Source organism: Bubalus bubalis, chromosome 10 (assembly GCF_019923935.1).
Source record: "Bubalus bubalis isolate 160015118507 breed Murrah chromosome 10, NDDB_SH_1, whole genome shotgun sequence".
Lineage (NCBI taxonomy): Eukaryota > Metazoa > Chordata > Mammalia > Artiodactyla > Bovidae > Bubalus > Bubalus bubalis.
This window is the reverse complement of record NC_059166.1, coordinates 15062636-15082848: the sequence shown is the minus strand read 5'-3', so window position 1 is coordinate 15082848 and position 20213 is coordinate 15062636. Positions and strand designations below refer to the sequence as shown.

Genomic DNA, 20213 nt, shown 5'->3' with positions numbered 1-20213 from the left:
TCTAGGTTCTTCTGATATTATCTGTTCTATCCCAGAAATCCTGTTTTAGTCAATGTGGAGCTGTTTTGTGCTACAATCCCATGTTCCATTACGTTCTTTCTTTCTTTTTAACCTTATATTATTTTGGCATCAAGGGGAAAAGAGATGAATTATTTAAATCTTCTTTCATTGAGATAGGGCAATACAGAAAGAATGCAATGGGCAATTTTATAACTGACATTTTGGAGAACATTGGGGTCATCATATGACTGAGAACACGATTAATTTTTTGAAGGTCAGGACACTAATATTTTTTCCAGTGGATTTACTAAGGGAACCAACCACCTGGTTTCAAGTTTGGAGAGAACTGCTCCCCAGGAAAAAGTTGCCTTTTTTTTTTCAGAGAGATTCTACTTTGTTTTGCATCTAAATAGAGTGTATCCCATGGAAATAAGAAATATAATTACTGTAGCATTCTTTTTTCTTTTTTCTCATGCCTCTACTGAAGAGCCACGCTGGTTTATCTTTTATACAACCGCAGTGCAGAACTTAACCGGCATTCATATCACATTAGTCATTTTGCCTTAGGCTCTTGGCACACTTTTCAATGTCTTGCCACACCCGGTAAGAGTGGGTAATGCTTTAAATGTTTCTTGTGTGCCAAGGCAAATTAAGCAATTAGTATGGCACTCCTTAGCAGAGTTGGGAAGAAGATCTTATGAAGCTCAAGGGAGGGGATGGGGAAGACATGCCACGAGCTCTTTTCACAGTCAAAACTCAGTTAAAAATCTTGGAGGAAGAACAGTTACTTTGCAACCAAGAAAGAAGGCAGGAATATCTTTACTTGGTGATGAGGCTGGAAATAACAAGCTGGTTGACTGTACAGAGAGAGTTTTTTTCCTCTGAAAGAAGGCTCCTTCAGCTTCATCAGATCTATGTCCACATAGCAAGTAGGGAACAGGACTTGAGGCATTTCTGTTTCCAGTATATCCTATCTGTGGCTACTCTACGACTAGACCTGTGAGTGCAGACTAGAGGAAAAGGCCCTTGTTCACTGTCTTTTGAAATTTCATTTTATAAAATGAGATTTCCTTGCATATGACTTCACTTGCTCTCAATCAACTATTGTTATTACTCTTGACACGTGCATTCTGTCCCACTGGTGTGGACTCCATAGCCCCAGGGGGCCCTTGTCACTGTCACTAAGATAAGGGTCCCCAAGTGACGGGTGTGAATCACAAGTGTCAACTATAAGGAGATCTGCCACTGACGCCTCTGTTTATATCCCGTAGATGCTACAAGCTCCCAATTCATATTGGTAAGACTTTCGAGTGTTCAAGAAAGGCATAGAAACCAATGCAGTACTCTAAAGCAATTATCCTTCAATGCAAAATAAAGAAATTGAAAAAAGCAACAGTAAAGCTCTTGGTATTCTACTACTTTTACAAAAAGGCATTGTTGGATGTCTCTAAGTTATGATAGGAGATTTCGCTGAAGTTGCATATTAGATTATTCTTCCTTTTATAGGGAAAACAAGCCAAAGTATCAAAACTTGATGTTTATAGATAGTTGTGGTTTAGTCGCTGAGTCGTGTTCAACTCGTTTGAGACCTGATGGACTATAGCCCACCAGGCTCCTCTGTCCATAGGATTTCCCAGACAAGAATACTGGAGTGGGTTTCCATTTCCTTTTCCAGGGGGTCTTTTCCAACCCAGGAACTGAACCTGCATTTCCTGCATTGGCAGGCAGATTCTTTACCCCTGAGCCACCTGGGAAGCCCCTTTAGATAAGTTGGCCCAGTACAATTTTGTGTGGGATTTATGAACATTATTTTTCTTCACTGGATATGAATTTAGAGTACTCAAGGACATTTATTTTACACCAAAAGAACATTTAGCTTCTGTGTGGTTAAAATAATATTGAGGTCAGTATATTGGAAGAAAGGAGACACTCCATCCAGTAACCCTCTTTGAAATCCCTCACGTTCATTGGGAAGGTTAATTGACAGTCCTTGCACACTTCCTGCAACCTTGGCCCTGGAACTTGCAGAGGATCCTTTGCAAGAGACACAGTAACCCTTGTCTGCAGGCAATATGCACAGCTGGGAAAGATAATTAAGTCAACTATTTCTTTTTGAGAGATCTACATCATTTCAACAGAAGGACCAGCAATTCTGCTGGATTCAGGCTGAACACTATTACTAGCAGACATACTTCAGACAGATTTCATAATCACCAGGCTTCTGTGGTACAAATGGTTATGGTGAGCTTCTGAGGCTCCCCAAAGGCCACTAAAACTGTCCGACTTAAATAGCACTGAAGTTTTGATGTGAGAATTAGAAAGTATGGTTCAGTTTAATCTGTAAGGTTGGATACCAGAAAATGCTCCTTTGGTTTCCCAAAGTTGAGTGGTTCAATGGCTCCCATTCTCTCGTGAGATGGCCCCTAAATCTCATCCTGTGTGATTACTGGGGGCTCATGGAGGGTATCAAATAACATGGGTTGGGTTTCGTTATGGGTGACATTATCACATGATTACTTTCCCCCCACATCAATTAGGGAATGTCATGAGAAAAGAGAAAATATCTTTTGAATGTTAACATTTCTGAAAGTGAGTTGGATTTACCGGGTAATTTTTTTTTTTTAATATAAAATAGATAGCCAATGGAAATGTGCTGTATGGCTCAGGAAACCCAAACAGGGGCTCTGTATCAACCTAGAGGGGTGGGATGGGGAGGGAGGTGGGATGGAGGTTCAAAAGGGAGGGGATATATGTATACCTATGGCTGATTCATATTGAGGTTTGACAGGAAGCAACAAAATTCTGTAAAGGAATTATCCTTCAATTAAAAAAAAAAAAACAACTACTCCGAGAATTTACCCAGAAGATTGGAGTGAACTTTCAAAGAATTAAAACTTCCGTGTGAGCTTTCCTTTTAAGCACTGCTCACTAGAGTTCATTTATCCCATTAAATGTTGGGTACTGATAAAAAGTAGCCAACAGTATTCTTGTCTGGAAAATTCCATGGATGGAGGAGCCTGCTTGGCTACTGTCCATGGGGTCGCAAAATGTCGGACACAACTGAGCGACTTCACTGATAAAAAGAAGCATTCCTTGCTGCCCCAGACAGAGCTTCTTCCTAGCAAGGCTAGTCTATTTTCACCCAGTGCACACTATGGGTGCAAGATTGCAGGGTGTAGGGGTTTGTTCCCCAAAGTCCTGAAACCCAGTCACAGTTTTTTAATCTTTTAGTTTTTCTTATGAACAAGAAAGGCCCATATTCTCTCTGGTTACAAATCATAAATGAGTGAAACCCTCTTTTTCCAGGGAGAAGACTCTTTCTCTGGTAAATGCTACACTGTTATTGGACTTGGCGTGGCTGAAATGATGTAGCAGAAGGGGTAATAAATTGAGACTTTAAAAAGGCATAATTTGATAGAATCATGCATTTTGTGCTTCTAATGAGTACATAGTCTAGCAGAATTTACAGATATATGCATAATTAATGTGAATATAGTATAAGATAATGACCTGTTAGAAGCACATGAAAAGATGCGCAGTATCATTAATTTTTAGGGAAATGCTAATTCAAATCATAGTGCCAGTGTGAAACCTCTGTATATCTACTAGAATGACTAAAATGAAGAAGACTGCCCATATCAGTTACTGGCTAAAGAGGTAGAGTAACTTACTCTCATCTATTGCTATTGACTGGGGGCAGGGGGAGGGGGAGCGGGGAGGCTTCCCAGGCAGCCCTAGTGGTAAGAAACCTAAGAGATGTGGGTTCGATCCCTGGGTCGGGAAGATGCCCTGGAGGAGGGCATGGCAACCCACTCCAGTATTCTTGCCTGGAGAATCCCATGGACAGAGGAGCCTGACAGACTGCAGACGACAGTCCATAGGGTCGCACAGAGTTGGACATGCATTGCTGTTAGGGATGTAAAATGGAAGAATCACTTTTGAAAACAGTTTAACAGTTTCTTAAAAAGTTAAACATATACCTATCCCATACCTTCTACATACTCCAGTCATAGTGCCTTTAATATTTACCCAGGAGAAATGAAAGCATACGTTCATACAAAAAAAATGCGCATAGACTGCTCATGGCAATTTTATTTGTAATAACCCAAAGTAAACAAACCAAATGTTCAATGAAAAGATAACAAAATTGTATTTACTGATTGGCTGTATCCATACAATGAAATATTCAGCAATGAAAAGAGTCACCTACAGTGTTTCTATATTCAACAACACAGGTAAGTCTCAAAACAGTCATGCTGAGTTAAAGAAGTCAGGCAAAAAGGTGAGAGCCTCTTGGGAATTAAATAGAGTAGTGGTGGACATATATATTGGAGAAAAATAATTTTATCATTATTTGAAAGATAAAATTTATGAGGCTTGGTTATGGAATAGTGGCTAGAGGGTCTTTCTCTAGTTTGGGTTTTTCTCTATGGATCATCATCTATTTAGTGGTAAGGATTTCATGAAAGAGAATACTTAAGTATGAAAGAAATGGTGAGTTAATTGTTGAGTGCTGATTCTTTTAACTAACATCACCAAAAGGAAACATTCAGTAGGCAAAACATCAATACTGCTGCTTAAAGAAAATGAGTTACATTTTGGCTTTTTAGTAAATACAAGCATAGATGACTAATAGAAGTATAATATTAGTGAGAAAAGAACAAAGAAGACAAAGAAAAATGGAAATCCTAGACCCAGTCTCATGGATGAGAGAGAACAAAAGAGCTGAGGGCAGAGAGGGAGAGGAAAGAAATGTGATGGGATGTCCCCGGGCAAAAGCATAGGGAACTGATTTGGAAAGCAGCAGACTTTATGGACATCTCGTTTATGCAATGCCCCGGTCACTCACTCTGGCATGTGTTAATGTGTGTGGTTAGGTTTATTTAGCCACTTGATCCAAAGTCTATAATCAGTTGCAGCTTACAAGATGTGGTGGTACTTGTGGTCAAGGGCAAAGGTTCTGGGGACTATTCCTGCCTCTGACCTCAACAGGTATCTAAGCTCTCTGAACGTTTGTTTCCTATCTGTAAAATGGTATCCCCATGGGTTCTTATCTCTAGAAATTATTGTATTAGTAAATACTTTTAAAAATTGGCGTGGTGGTACTTAGCATTGCTTCTAACCCATAGTGGAGGTTCAATGAATTAATCTTCCTCTTCTTTCTCCCTCTTCTCCTTCTCCTCCTCCTCCTCTTTCTCATTATTAGTAGGCATCCACCATATTGTCAGTGATGATTGGAAAAAGCTTTACTTTCCCAATAAGCCATTAAAAAATAAGAAATCAGAATTTCCTTTTTTTTTTCCATTGGATTCTTTCTCTCCCAAGTGATTTATGTACATATGCTATTTTATTAATCTTTCTTTTACATGGTGTGAAAAAAAGAGCATGACTTAGTGATGCAGCAAAGAAGTAGAAATTGAGTGACTTTGGTCCTGCCTGTTCTTCAATACCTATTTGGTTTAGTGCAAGTAATTTAAATTTCTTACACTTAAATATCTTCAACTAAAACAGAAATGAAGTATAATAATCACATAAGGCTATTAGAAATGCCTAAGTAAAAAGCATGCATATGTAAATACCATTTAAGTTCAGAACTTTATAGAAAGCTAAGTGCGTTACATCAGATCAGATCAGATCAGTTGCTCAGTCGTGTCCGACTCTTTGTGACCCCATGAATCACAGCACGCCAGGCCTCCCTGTCCATCACCAACTCCCAGACTTCACTCAAACTCATGTCCATCAAGCCATCCAGCCATCTCATCCTCTGTCGTCCCCTTCTCCTCCTGCCCCCAATCCCTTCCAGCATCAGAGTCTTTTCCAATGAGTCAACTCTTCCCATGAGGTGGCCAAAGTACTGGAGTTTCAGCTTTAGCATCATTCCTTCCAAAGAAATCCCAGGGCTGATCTCCTTCAGAATGGACTGGTTGGATCTCCTTGCAGTCCAAGGGACTCGCAAGAGTTTTCTCCAACACCACACTTCAAAAGCATCAATTCTTTGGCACTCAGCCTTCTTCACAGTCCAACTCTCACATCCGTACATGACCACAGGAAAAACCATAGCCTTGACTAGATGAACCTTTGTTGGCAAAGTAATGCCTCTGCTTTTGAATATGCTATCTAGGTTGGTTACATAAGTTAGTATATTTTTGTAAAGGTAACACTAAGAAAATGCCACATTAATGTTCATTGATATACAATGCTTAAAAAATAGCTGTTTGATTTTCCTAAGTGTGCTTCTAGTTTATATTTTAACATCTTATGAAAGATAGACCCTAACCATTCAAATCCCTGGTTGCATTCATTTCACCAGCAGTTCCTTTTCATTTGAGTCAGGGGGGTTTTCTTGTCTCGTTTCAGGATTTGTGGATCTGGCCCTCCATGATCAAGTCCACCTTTTGGAATGTGCCTGGCTAGAGATCCTCATGATTGGTCTTGTCTGGCGCTCCATGGAGCATCCAGGGAAGCTCCTATTTGCTCCTAACCTTCTCCTGGACAGGTGAGTGACCTAGCTGTAGCTTGGGGAAAGTACATCCCTGAGAATCACCAGTTTTATACTGAAGCTTGTTTATTCAGCATTCCATGAGACTTCCAAGAACTTTATCAGATATGTTTACAAATGGGTGAATTCGAGTGAGGTAGGCTAATTGAGTTCACAGATAGCTAAGGTTAACTGTCTGCCTGATGCGTCTGCAGGTTAGCTCTATCATTTCTAACATAGACATATGGATATTGTATATGTGTTTATAATATACATATATGGATTTACATATACACATGTATTTGCTTGTATTTATAACATTATGAGGGCTTCTCAGGGGCTGCTAGGTAAAGAACCCGCCTACAAGTACAGAAGGCCTAACAGACATGAGTTCAATCCCTGGGTTGGGAAGATCCTCTGGAGATGGCATGGCATGGCAACCCACTCCAGTATTCTTGCCTGGAGAATCTCATGGACATAGGAGCCTGGTAGGCTGCAGTCCATAGGGTCGCACAGAGTCAGACATGACTGAAGTGACTTAGCGTACATGCACATAACATTATGAACTGTCATTTTCTAACTCCATCTTCACCTTGTGTTATATTAAAAAATGATGAGTAACTTTCCTGTAATTAAAATCTTTTTTTGGTTCATGTACATCCAAACCACAATAGTCTTTTCATTTCCTCTTCCAATTTTTCCATCATTAAATGAGGAAATTTGATCATAGTTCCAAAGGTCACTTCCAGTTTTATGAATTCATAAAAGTTAAGTTGCTTATTTTTGAAAACAGAGAATTCAGTTTCCAAATGCGCTACCTTGTTTTATGTGTTTTATTTGGGTTGACTTGGAATGTGAGTCTTATTGTTCTTACGCAGTCATTACTTAGAGTAATTGGATTTAGACATTATTTAACAGCAGCTACCCCTGACAGAGTTCCTACCCAGCACCAACTGCTGTGCTGACGGCTTTATGAACATGATCTCATGTAATCATCACGGCACTCCTGGGAAGCCTTATCACTCCCATTTTACCAGAAAGGGAGCTAAGTTTCAGACACATTCTGTTACTTGGGAAAGCATGGGACGAGCTGATGGTGGAGCCAGGATTGGAATTCAGGATCTGTCTGGCTCTGGCATAACACGTTGCCACGTGTTCTTCACATTCCCTCCTCATCAGTGATGCCATCTTTGGTCTGATGCTGTGACCTTTTCTTTCCATGTATACCTTGTCTTTATGGATGCCATAAACATGTGAATGGGAAAGAGCCATTTTCTAAAGTTTCTTGCCGACTTTGTATGCCTCTGCTCAGCAGTCCAAGGTCGCCAGGTTGCTCTCAATGCATCTCTGTTCTTTCCTTCCTTTTGGAGCACCAGACTGCCTCCCATCTCCTGTCATGCTCCGGCTTCCTTCCTTATACCTGCCAAACACCCTGGAGCAGACTTCTGGCAACATTGATTTAACTCTGGAGAATTGCATAAGTATTGGTTACCATTTCATCATTTTGTATTATTATAGCTTTTGAAAAACAGTGATGATGCTAGTCAAGAAGCAACTCGCTCTTTCCATTGAATATAATCCCATATCACAATTTTTTGGAATGATTGAGGATGGCCACTGGTCCTGTTCCATAGAGCTCCTCATGCAGTGTCTGGCTACCTTAAAGGATGTCTCTGCAGTGCTTCTCACTTTTCCCATCTTCCTTTTTTTTTTCTTTCCCTTCTCTTTTCTTCTCAAGTTTCCCTTCCACTTCTTTTCTCCTTCTTCCTTTGCTTTCCTCTTACCTTATTTTTCACCTCTCTCTTCCTTCTTTTCTCCCTCCTCCTCTTCCTCCTTCTTCTTCTACTCTTAAAAAGTTTTTTTTTTCACCTGTTACAGTCATGTGGTTCTGTGACTGAATTATAATAAATTTGCAAATGAAAATCACAGACCACACATACTGTTTCCCCACTATAGACTGGAAGGTATCTTGAAGGTTGAGGATTTGGGGGACATTCATGACTGAAGTGATCTGCCTCATGATTTCATGGTGACTACCTAGTCCATATTTATCTTCTTGGGTACACACTTCCTAAAAGCAATCATCAATTGTTGCATTTTAGGTGTGCAGGTGTTTTTGACATCACTTCATCCCAATGAGCTCACTTTGCCATGAGGTGATATTGCCTAGTTTTATCATGCACCTGCTTATCTCTCTTTTCTGCATATTCTCACGGTGGTTAATTTTCTCCCCTGTCTCTGACTGCAGTGTGAGTGACTAAGAGTTCTCATCTCTCTCCACTCCTGCTTTCTCATATTCCAGATGTGCAGTTCCTACCACCTCTAGACCAGGATTTCTCAGCTTCTGCACTATTGACATTTTGGGTTGGATTGTTCTCTCTTATGAGGAACTATCCTGTGTGTTTTAGAATGTTTAGGAGCATCCCTGGACTTGCCCTGCTAGTTGCTCTCATAGCAGCATTCCTTTCCCTGGAGATAACAACCCCAAATGTCTCTGCATGCTAAGTTGCTCAGTCATGTCTGACTCTTTGGACCCCATGGACCATAGCCTACCAGGCTCCTCTGTCCATGTGATTTCCCAGGCAAGAATACTGAAGTGGGTTTTTGTTTCCTTCTTCAAGAGCTCTCCCCAACCCAGGGATTGAACCCTTGTCTCTTATGTCTCCTGCATTGGCAGGTGGCTTCTTTACCACTTGTGCCACCTGGGAAGCCCATCTAGACATTTCTAAATGTCCCCTGTGTGTGACAGGAGAGGAGGCACAGAATTGTCCCTGGTTGAGAACCACTACTCTAGATTTTCCTATTTCAATATCCTTTAAACTCTTCAGACTCACAAGAACTCTCACTGAATCGTCCTTATAAGTTTGTTCCTATTCTTTACTGCTGTCTATTAGTGGCATCAACATTCACCTAGACATTGAAGTTGTCAAGTTCAAATTAACCATGGATTCCACTCCCCCAACCCCACCAGATTATCCAGTTAATTGTCAAGTCTTTCCTTCTCTGTTTCTGAAATCCACACTCCCCTTTGTCTCCACGCCTCCCCTAGCACAGGTCCAAATCAGCCCTCCCTAAAGTGTGACCTGGCCACCACTATGTCTCTTTCTCAGCCATCAGCCCTCTTTCCTTCAGTCTCTTCCCAGAGGGCTGCCAGATACTTCTTTGTAAGGCACAGCTGTGATCCTGATGCTTCCTGACTCAGCTTTCATTGGCTTTCTCTCTTCTTTAGAAAGTACTCTCTAGACTTTTTATCTTGGTAATCATGAATCCCTGTTGCAAGTGTCATAGACACGAACATCTGCAGAGCCGGGCCAGTGATGTAATGGGGAAAGCCAGTGATTGTGAGTCCAAAAAGGAGTTCTGGGGATTTAAGTGAGCCAGGTGAGCTCTTGTCCAGGCTGAAAACACCTGGACCCTGACTTCAGCCTGAGAGCCACGAACTTAATTTCACTCTTCAAGGATTTTTTTCCACTGCTTCTGAAAGGCCCTGGGCCTTTAGAATTGTCAGAATCTTGGGACCTTCTTTAAGGCTGTCCTTAGTTGCCACTCTTCTGGAGAAACCTTTCTTTAGAGTCTCTCCTCTTCAGCCAGAAAGTAGCCTTTCCTTTGTTTTAAATCCTCACTAGGTTTGGTTTCTGCTCCTCTTCTTCTCCTTCTGCCTGTAAGTTATGATCATATGTCTTAACTTCTCTTCAAGCTCACGAACTGCTTGTGGGCAGGAACCAGATCTTGTTTGTCTTTTTTGCTCCCTCCAGTGAACAAAGTCTTCATGATCCCCAATAAGTATTTGTTAATTTCACCGGCCAAGGCCCCTCGGGTGGCTCATGTCAGAGTCAGGAGAAACCACATCTTCTGATGGTCGTTTCGACCGTTCGTGTCATCATACTCGCTCACCTCTTGTTCAGAGCTACTCAGCAATTCCTGGCTTAGTCCCTCCTAGACTTTGAAGAAATTAAGATACATATGTTTTGAGAGAATTTTTCAGATTACTAAATGCGCTTGATTCATGCTTACACTTCTGCTTTTATTCCACAGACCTGTTAGATTCTGAATGAGGATAAACAAAGGATCTTACTTTTCTTCCATCACTAGACCCACTATCGAGTAAAATCCTCAAGATCTACATACATTTACATATATGTTAGTGATTAGAAAAATATATAAGTAAATATAAATTATATGTGCATATGTGCTTAGTTGCTCAGTTGTGACTGAGACTCTTTGAGAGCCCATGGACTGTAGCCCACCAGGCTCCTCTGTCCATGGAATTTTCCAGGCAAGAATACTGGAGCAGGTTGTCATTTCCTACTCCAGGAGATCTTCCCTACCCAGGGATTGAATCTATGTCTCCTGTGTTTTCTACATTGGCAGGTGGATTCTTTACCACTGCAGCACCCCCTGGGAAGCCTCATGAGTTATATCAATAATTAGTACTAAATATGTTAAAAATTATGGCCTATAGTATAAAATTTTCTATACTTTTCTATTTATCATGTACCTACATATGAAAAAAATTTCAATATTATGAAATTACTCCCTTGGTATTAGAAGATAACTCCTTTTGATGCCATTGATATACTGATAACAGTAAACAATATTGTGACCAGTAACTCACTTGAAATTTTATACATCTGGAAGATGGCTTTTGAGTGAAAGCTGAGAACACTGTTTATGTTTTTGACTTGCAGGGTCCCAACCCCTCTGATAACATTCAGCTCTCTGATTAGCCTCAGTCATCCTGATCTCCCTTTTGTCCTTTTCCAATCCTTTCTCACATTGTAAACACTTTTTGGTAACAAGCCGTAGGAATCCATGAGTTTCAAAACCAAGTGTTCCAGAGCTGGTAAGCGAAAGATGAGTGTTCAGTTCAGTTCAGTCGCTCAGTCGTGTCCGACTCTTTGCGACCCCATGAATCGCAGCACGCCAGGCCTCCCTGTCCATCACCAACTCCCAGAGTTCACCCAAACTCACGTCCAATGAGTCCGTGATGCCATCCAGCCATCTCATCCTCTGTCGTCCCCTTCTCCTCCTGCTCCCAATCCCTCCCAGCATCAGAGTCTTTTCCAATGAGTCAGCTCTTTGCATGAGGTGGCCAAAGTACTGGAGTTTCAGCTAAGATGAGTGCTAGCTGCATCATTTTTGTTTTCTCTCAAGCTTGGTGATACCACCTTTGCAAAGTCAGTCTCCCTTGCGTGCTTACATCTTCACAGACACAGGGACAAGTGAAAGCCAGAAGTCCCAGGGAGTCCTGTCACCCTTGGATTACCAATGTTGCTAACTGGAGACAGGGATTTATCTGTGATAGATCATATTGATGTCCTGTTTTCTCAAACCTTTGCAAATCCAGGCATTTGTGCTTTCCAAGGCTATCAAGAGGATAGAATGTACCCCAGTCTTTCCTTGTAATTACTCCAATGTTAGCACTGGTAAGTGGGGTTTAGTGACTATAGGAATATAAAAATCTGCTGGGTTGTCATCTCATGTTTGTGAGCAGAGGACATATTTCCTATCTTGCATCCATTTAAAGAGTTATTGCTTGATTTACTTCCTGATGACAGGCCATGGTATCTTGATTCTGGTAGTTTGTAACTTTCCTGGTAGTCATATGCTCAAAGGCTAATTTTATCCTTGCCATGCTTAGCCTATCCACAATTTCCAGTTCTTCCCCCATAGCCTGCAGGAGTGAGTTCCAAACACTTAATGCAGTCATCTCTTTCTGTGAAAACTAAGAAACAAAGCTTATTATAAGGTATTAATAGAGAACCCAGTAATCTCTCTTTGTGTGTGTGTGTCTGTGTGTGTGTGTATGTGTGTTTTACAAGAGGAGAGTTAAAGATAATAAGAACGCCTGTGAAAGTCATCAGGGAATGGAGAAAACTCATTTTCCATTCTAGCACCTAATCCTTTGGTGTGTTTTGGCACCAGAAAACACAAAATATGTCCTCTGTGTCAACTAGGAATGCGCCTCCTCATTGAGTCCTGTTTGAGCGCTCAACCTGGAAAAATAGAGACCAAAAACAGAAGCAAAAGCTTCAAGATATGTCATTCCTTGTGGGATCTCTTTGTTTTCGTAGGAGCAAAGTTTACTATCACTGGAAGACAGATGTGATGTTAGAGGAAACAATGCGAATTGCCAGTTCAGTAAGACCATCCAGTTTGCAGAGCACTGTCTAATTCTGTTTTACTGGTGCCATCCGTGCTAACAAATTCTGAGAAATATTTGTGGATTTCTCAGGGAGGCCAAAGCACTCTCTTTCAATTCCTATTCACTCTCAGGGAAAAAAAAAAAAAAAAAACCTATTCATCCATTTAAAAAGCAGAGTTTAATCCGACAAGCAGAATATTCTCTCTACCAAGTGTCTGGCCAGAAGGTTGTTGATCTGGCTCTTTCCATCACTCCTGAATCAAGAGGCTCTGCCTGTAGGAAATAATACTGGACAACAGAAAGTTCTTTGACTTGTAGGCATGGAATAGGAATGAGTTCTCTTCCTTAAGAGAAAAACAGGTTGCTGCCCTGGGAGAGGATATTTTGCTTCTTCTACTAAATAGCTGACTGTTTTCAGACCATAAATTCATTTAAAATAGAAAAACAAGCCATTTTCTAGAAGCAAGAACATGCTTGAGTTATTTATTGTCAATATTTCAGAAAACAAAGCATGCAAATAAAAACATGCAAATAAAACAGTGCTTCCAGCAATGCTTTTACTGGACTTTTTTTTTTTTATTGGCCTTTTAAAATTTTTTCCTGTGTAAAACTTGATGTAAATTCTTTGCAGATTTTTTTTTTTTTAACTTGGAAGAGTGAAAAAAGAAAGTTCTGGAATAAGCTGATAAATTCAGAATGTAATTTGTTTAAAGGTTTCTTGGGTATAAAGAGGAGGACCTCCCTTTATACTCCTGTTTTAAGATTTCTCTTCTCTGAAAATTGTGTCCTCTACTGAAGGGGGATGTTGTAGTAGCAGAGGTAGCAAGTGGGTGGGGATGGCGGAGTGGTCGACTTACCAGCAAAGTGAGTCCTGGGTTAGGGTTTTGGTTACTCCAGTGGCTTTGCTGGATTCCCTCATAACTTTCCAGGTGTGCAGTGATTTGCATGCCTGTTTGGCCCACTCAGATCTCAAGGACTTCGTTCATAAATTTTTCTTTTTTTTTTGCTCTGCCTTGTAGAATTGGATGAAGAAAGAAAGGAAGCCAACATTTATGTAACTTCTTTCATCTGTACAGTAGTGGGTTGGGTTATCTTTTATACTATAGTTTGTTCATGATATGAGAATACAGGGAGCAAGGGGTTTTACTGGTTTATATTTTGGCTCTATCCATTGGTTCTTTCCAGTTATGAGTCCTTCACTTACTCAGCAGCAGATGCCACCAGGTTGACTTGTAAAAGTCTTTGGCGTAGCATTCTGACACACTCTGGAAATGAAACTGTAAACTGCAGAGAGAAAAATGGAGGCCCAAAGAAGAGAGAAATTAGAAAGGAATCAAAATATCTATTGGACTAAATCTCAGTTGCATTATATACTTTAAGTGGGTCAATTATGTGATATGTGAGTTATATCAATAAAAATATTAAACACACACACATATTGGAGTTTTAGAAAAAATCAATTTGGCCAACAGGACCTTCAGTCATGAGAGCACATGTAGGGGTTCTACTGGAGAAAGGTGAAAAACAGAATATTCAAATCATGATTGCGCCTTAAAAACAAAAGCACTTGAATAGAACAGTGTTATAAGCCTGCTAAGCCACAAGTCTCTAACTCCTCAAGAGGAATAAACCTACAAAGAGTAAAGATTTGTTTGATATAAAATCGCTACAGAGGAAAAGGCAGAATTCCAGCCAAAGAATTAATCCTGTGTAAGAGGCTTGCTTTGACTTCTCTTATGTGTTTACCTTCCACATTGTTTTGGTATTTGCCATATGTTGTTAACAGTTAACCATTGCTAATTGATCTAAAATGTAATCAGCATAATGTTTTTGACAGTTTAGTTCTAAAATATCTTGATGTTATTTAAGTCACACATGCTCCATAGAGGTAATCATGTAATCCCCCTATCATATCTGTTTTAATCTCAGCTGCCTTTCTATAGTTGACATTGAAAAGATCCTCATTTGTTTGAATGAATGCAGTTAAAATCCAGTGACAAAAGGAGATAACACAGCTTCAACTCTGTTAGTTAGGAGTCAGTTTAAGTCAACTCAATAGATATTTGTTGAGTTTGACCATGTCTCTAGGGTTCTGTCTGATGCTGGAGGGTATGGAAAAAATTTGTAAGAGGCAGATCTGGCCTCAGGGAATTCACTGCCTAGTGGAGGAGTAATATTGGTGTACAAATGAATACAAGCAAAAGCAAGACATTGTAAGCAAACCTCCACCACATCCCACATCATCCCTGTCTAGTTTATCCTCCTTCATCACTTTCTCTTTTCAACTGAGATATAAGTGACATGACATTGCATTGTATAGCATATGCATACAGCATATGATTTGATATATTATATATTATAAAATGTTCACCATAATAAGTCTAGTTAACATTCCATCACCACAAATAGTTACAGTTTTTTTCCTATGATGAGAAATTTTACGTTCTACTCTCTTACCAACTTTCAACTATACAATAAAGTTTTATTAACGATAGTCACCATGCTGTACATCACTGTGCTTAGTCACTCAGTAGTGTCTGACTCCTTGCGACCCCATAGACTGTAGGCCACCAGGCTCTTCTGTCCATGAGATTCTCCAGGTAAGAATACTGGAGTGGGTTGCCATGCCCTCCTCCAGGGAATCTTTCCAACCGAGGGATGGAACCCAGGTCTCCCATATTGCAGGCAGATTCTTTAACATCTGAACCACCAGGGAAGCTCAGGGATGGAATGCTGTACATTATCATCCCCAGAACTTATTTATCTTATAACTAAAAGTTTGTACCTTTTACTGTCTTCACTCAATTTGCCCACTCCCCACCTCTGGCAAGTACCAATTTGTTCTCTGTATTGTTGAGCTTGGTGGATTTTTTTTTTTAACAAGATTCCACTGTGATGTGTCTGTCACTGTCTGACTTATTTCATTTAGCATAATGCCCTCAAAGTCCATCCATGTTATCACAAATGGTGGAATTGGATTTCCTCCTTTTTGTGGCTAAATAATATTTCATTATATATATATATATACGTATATATATATACATATACACACACACACACACACTTTTTCTTTATCTATTCATCCATTGATGGACACTTAGTTACTTCTGTATTTTGGCTATTGTAAATAATGCTACAATGAACATGGAGGTGCAGATATCTTTTCAAAGTAGTGTTTTCATTTTCTTTGGATAAATGCCCAGAAGAGGAATTAGTTGATCATATGGTAGCTCCATTTTTAAATTTCTGAGGAAACTCCATCCTGTGTTCCATAGTGGCTGCACCCATTTGCATTCTCACTAACAGTGCACAAAAGGGCTCTCTTTTCTCCACACCCTCACCAACACTTGTTATTTCTTCTCTTTTTGATAATAGCCATTCTGACAGGTGTGAGATGGTAGCTCCAGGTTTTGATTTGTATTTCCTTGTTGGTTCATGGTGTTTGAGCACCTTTTCATACATGTGTCGGGATATCTTCTTTGAGAAAATGTCTATTTAGATCTTCTTCCTATTTTTTAATCAGATTGTTTTTTTGCTATTGAGTCGTATGAGTTGTTTACACATTTTGGATATTAACTCCATATCAGATACGTGAATGCAAATATTTTCTGCTGTTTGGTAGGTTGCTTTTTCATTTCGTTAATGGTTTTCATTGCTGTATAAAAGCTTTTTAAGTTGGCCCAGTCTCTCTTGTTTAGTTTTGCTTTTGCTGCCTTTGCTCTGGTGTCAAATCCAAAAGAAATATTGCCAAGACCAATATCAAGGATCTTACCACCTATGTTTGTACTTTCAGGTCTTATGTTCAAGTCTTTAATCCATTTTGAAATAATTTTTGTGTATGGTATAAGACAGTGGTCCAGTTTAATTCTTTAGCATGTGGTTATTCAGTTTTCTTAACACCATTGATTAAAGAGTATCCTTTTCCTATTGTATATTGTTGGCTCCTTTGTCAAATTAATTGACTGCATACATGTGGGTTTGTTTCTGCACTGTCTATTCTGTTCCCTTCATCTATGTGTCTGTTTTTATGCCAATACCATACTATCTTGGTTACTATGGGTTTATAGTATAAGTTTTAAATCAGGAAACATGATGCCTCCAGCTTTGTTCTTTCTCAAGATTGTTTTGGCTGCTTGGGATTTTTCTGTGGTTCAATACAAATTTTTGGACTATTTGTTCTCTTTCTGTGAAAAATGCCATTGGAACTTTTATAGGGATTTCACTGCATCTGTGGATTGCTTTAGGTATTATGGACATTTTAACAGTATTAATTCTTCCAATCCATGAGCATGGATATGTTTCAACTTATTTGTGTCATCTTCAGTTTTATTCATCAGTGTCATAATTTTCAGTCCTTCACTTCCTTGGCTAAATTTAGTCATAGATATTTTATTGTTTTTGTTGCAATTGTAAATGGGATTATTTTCTTAATATCTCTGTCTAAATAGTTTAGGTCAACATAGAAGCTCAACTGATATATTGAGTTTGAAGATTGCAACTTTATAGAATTCATTTATTCTAACAGTTTTTTGGTCTTTAGGGTTTTTGAAATATAATATCAGGCTTCCCTGGTGGCTCAGATGGTAAAGAATCTGCCTACAGTGTGGGGGACCCGGGTTCGATCCCTGGTTCAGGAAGATCCCCTGGAGAAGGGAATGGCTACCCACTCCCATATTCTTGGGGATTATCATGTAATCTGAAAATAGTGTGTTTTACTTCTTCCTTCCTGATTTGAATACTTTTTATTTCTTTTCCTTGCCTAATTGCTCTGGCAAGGACTTCCAATACTACCTTGTATAAAAGTGATGAAAGCATCCTTTTCTTATTGCTGATCTTAGAGGAAAAGCTTTCACCTTTTGACTATTGAGTATGATGTTTGCTGTGGGCTTATCATAGATGGCCTTTACTATGTTGAGATACTGCACCTACTTTGTTGAAAGGTTTAATCATAAATGAATATTGAATTTTATCAAAAGCTTTTCCTGCATTTATTGAGACAATCATGTAATTTGTGTCCTTCATTTTGTTAAAGTGGTGTATTATACCGATTGATTTGCGAATGTTGAACCGTTCTTGCATCCCTGGAATAAATCTCACTTGATCATGGTATATGATTCTTTTAATATGTTGTTGAACTTGGTTTGCTAACATTTTGCTGAGGACTTTTGCATCTCTGTTCATCAGAGATCTAGCCTGTAATTTTCTTTTCTTGAGAGTCTTTGGTTTTGGTACCAGAATGAAACTGGTCTTATAAAATGAATTTGAAATTATTCCCTCCTCATATTTTTTGAAAGAGTTTGTGAGAATTTGGTATTAATCTATCTTTAAATGCTTGGTGGAATTCACCAGTGAAGCCATCTGGTCCCATCCCTCTATTGGGATGTTTTTGATTACTGATTTATTCTCCTTAGTAGTAATTAATTTGCTCAGATTTACTATTTCTTCATGATTCAGTTTTGGTACATTGTATACTTCTAGGAGTTTATCCATTTCTTCCAGACTGTCCTATTTGCTGGCATGTAGTTGTCCACAGTAATCTCTTATGATTCTTCGTTTATCTGTTGTATCAGTTGTACCTCTATCACTTTCTAACAACTATGAATTCTAAGGGGAAAATCAAATCCTGATTTGCACTTACATTAATAAACTGATTCATTCTTGACATTTCCATGCCATCATAACTCTACTCATTTTACATTTATCTTGCCTAAAAATGCATCCTAATATAGATAGCTGTAAAAGATCATTCCATATATTGGTCCTTTGGGACTGGTAGGAGGGCAACATGTGGTTTTAGCAGAGATTTGTCAAGTTTCTGTGCTTGATAATCACAATTTACACATTTTTGAAATATTACTTATGACAAGGTATTAATACTGCTAGGATAGTTTTCTATAATTACAGTTTTTAATTTTATGACTGGCTAAGGATTTAGAATTTTACTTCAAAGCAAATGAAGTTAGTGTGCCTATTTCCATTTCTTAAAGTTGTAATTGTTTTTATCATTATTGTCATGGTTATATGCCCTTATGATCTATAATTGAGTTCCAGTCTCTTCTTTGGTTTTATTGACTTCTCCCTATGGGCTCCTAATCCAAAGATTAAGGGTCGTATTTCTCTTATGATTCTTCAAGAGACACTTCTAAGTCATTTTATATTCTTATTCATTATTTTTACCTGTGTTTCTATTTTATCAAACACAAGAGAGATGAAAAGCTCACCATCAGTTTTTTCTTTGGTCTTTTGCCACGGCAGAGAATCAGTTGCTTAACCTGCTATATATTGTGGGCTTCCCTGGTGGTTCAGATGGTAAAAAAAAAATCTGCCTGCAATGCAGGAGACCCTAGTTCGACCCCTGGGTCGGGAAGTTCCCCTGAAGGGAATGCCTACACCCACTCCAGTCTTCTTTCTTGGAGAAGCCCATGAACAGAGAAGCCTGATGAGGTCGCAAAGAGTCAGACATGACTGGCGACAAACACCGCAGCAATATTGACCACTCTCCACTGGCACAGATTCTAAGATCCATCATGACTTCATCATTGGAAAATATGATGCCATGGACATGTTACGATAATAAGGAAAGGTTACTCAAATCCCTGATAAGAAAGGGGCTTCTTCTGCATCTCCAGGTTTGATAGGACAAACTTAATACTGTGTGAAGTGGAGCCCGTGCCTGGTCCCTCTTAGCCTTTGAAGAGAGCAAAGCCTGAGGGAGAGCTTAATTTAGTGTGGGTGTGGCGGGAATTCTGGGGAATGAAGAAAGTTTCAACATATGTGGTCATAGGAATTGAAAGGGTGGCTATGCTGTTGATATAAGACTGAAAAAGAATAGGTGTTGGAGAAATCTGATGAATTTTTCCTTATATATGTTGGACTTAAGATACAGGAAGGGTATACTGAAGGCTGTGTCCTTCAGAAAGTTGGAGCTCAGAAGAGAGATGAAGATTAAAAGCTGGAGATAAAAGATTTGAATCATCTCCTTAGTTGAAAGTGTGGAATGCATGAGACAAGTAGGCAAAATATTGGAGAAAGTAGTATCCAAAAGGTTGAGGAAAGACTTCTTAAAATGCTCAGCTTTAAGAGTTATAAGCGAAAAAGAATCCTAGCCTGGGGTTTGAAGCAGAGTTGTTTTAGAGGTAGGAGCCCAAAGTCTCTGATTCCAAGGGAAGAATGGCTTTCCAAAAAGGTTTTTAAATTTATTGCATTGAGTTGGACAAAGTAGTTTCTGATGATTTAGAAAATTTTTTTCTCTAGGTTGATGGTTACTTCCACCTTATAATTTATTTTGTATATTTATCTTTTTTTAGAACTTAGGTCAGCTAGTGGTTTCCCCATTTTGTCAATTCTTTTCCCCTTATTTTTTTTTTATTAGTTCTACTGGTTTTCTACTTTCTAATTCAGTTATATTTTTAGATTTACTGAGACCTTCCTTTTGCTTCCAGTCAGTTAACCTTGTAATTCTTTCTCTAGCTCTTTGAGTTGATATTTAGCTCATTTATTTTCATTTCATAATATAGGTAATTAATGCAAAGAATTTTCCCAGAGCTCTAGTTTTGCCTTAATTATGTATAGATTCTGATATACTTACTC

General features: G+C 39.1%; 1 protein-coding gene across 4 annotated transcripts in view; it reads left to right on the top strand.

Moving 5' to 3' along the window:
- ESR1 (estrogen receptor 1) overlaps nt 1–20213 on the top strand; it is a 398889-nt gene that overhangs the window by 322585 nt on the left and 56091 nt on the right. For all 4 annotated transcript variants that reach the window (XM_025294352.2, XM_025294351.2, XM_006080203.3 and 1 more), the window contains one exon: nt 6358–6496. In XM_025294352.2, the coding sequence (XP_025150137.1) occupies nt 6358–6496 (139 nt within the window). The remainder of the gene's footprint in view (nt 1–6357; nt 6497–20213) is intronic.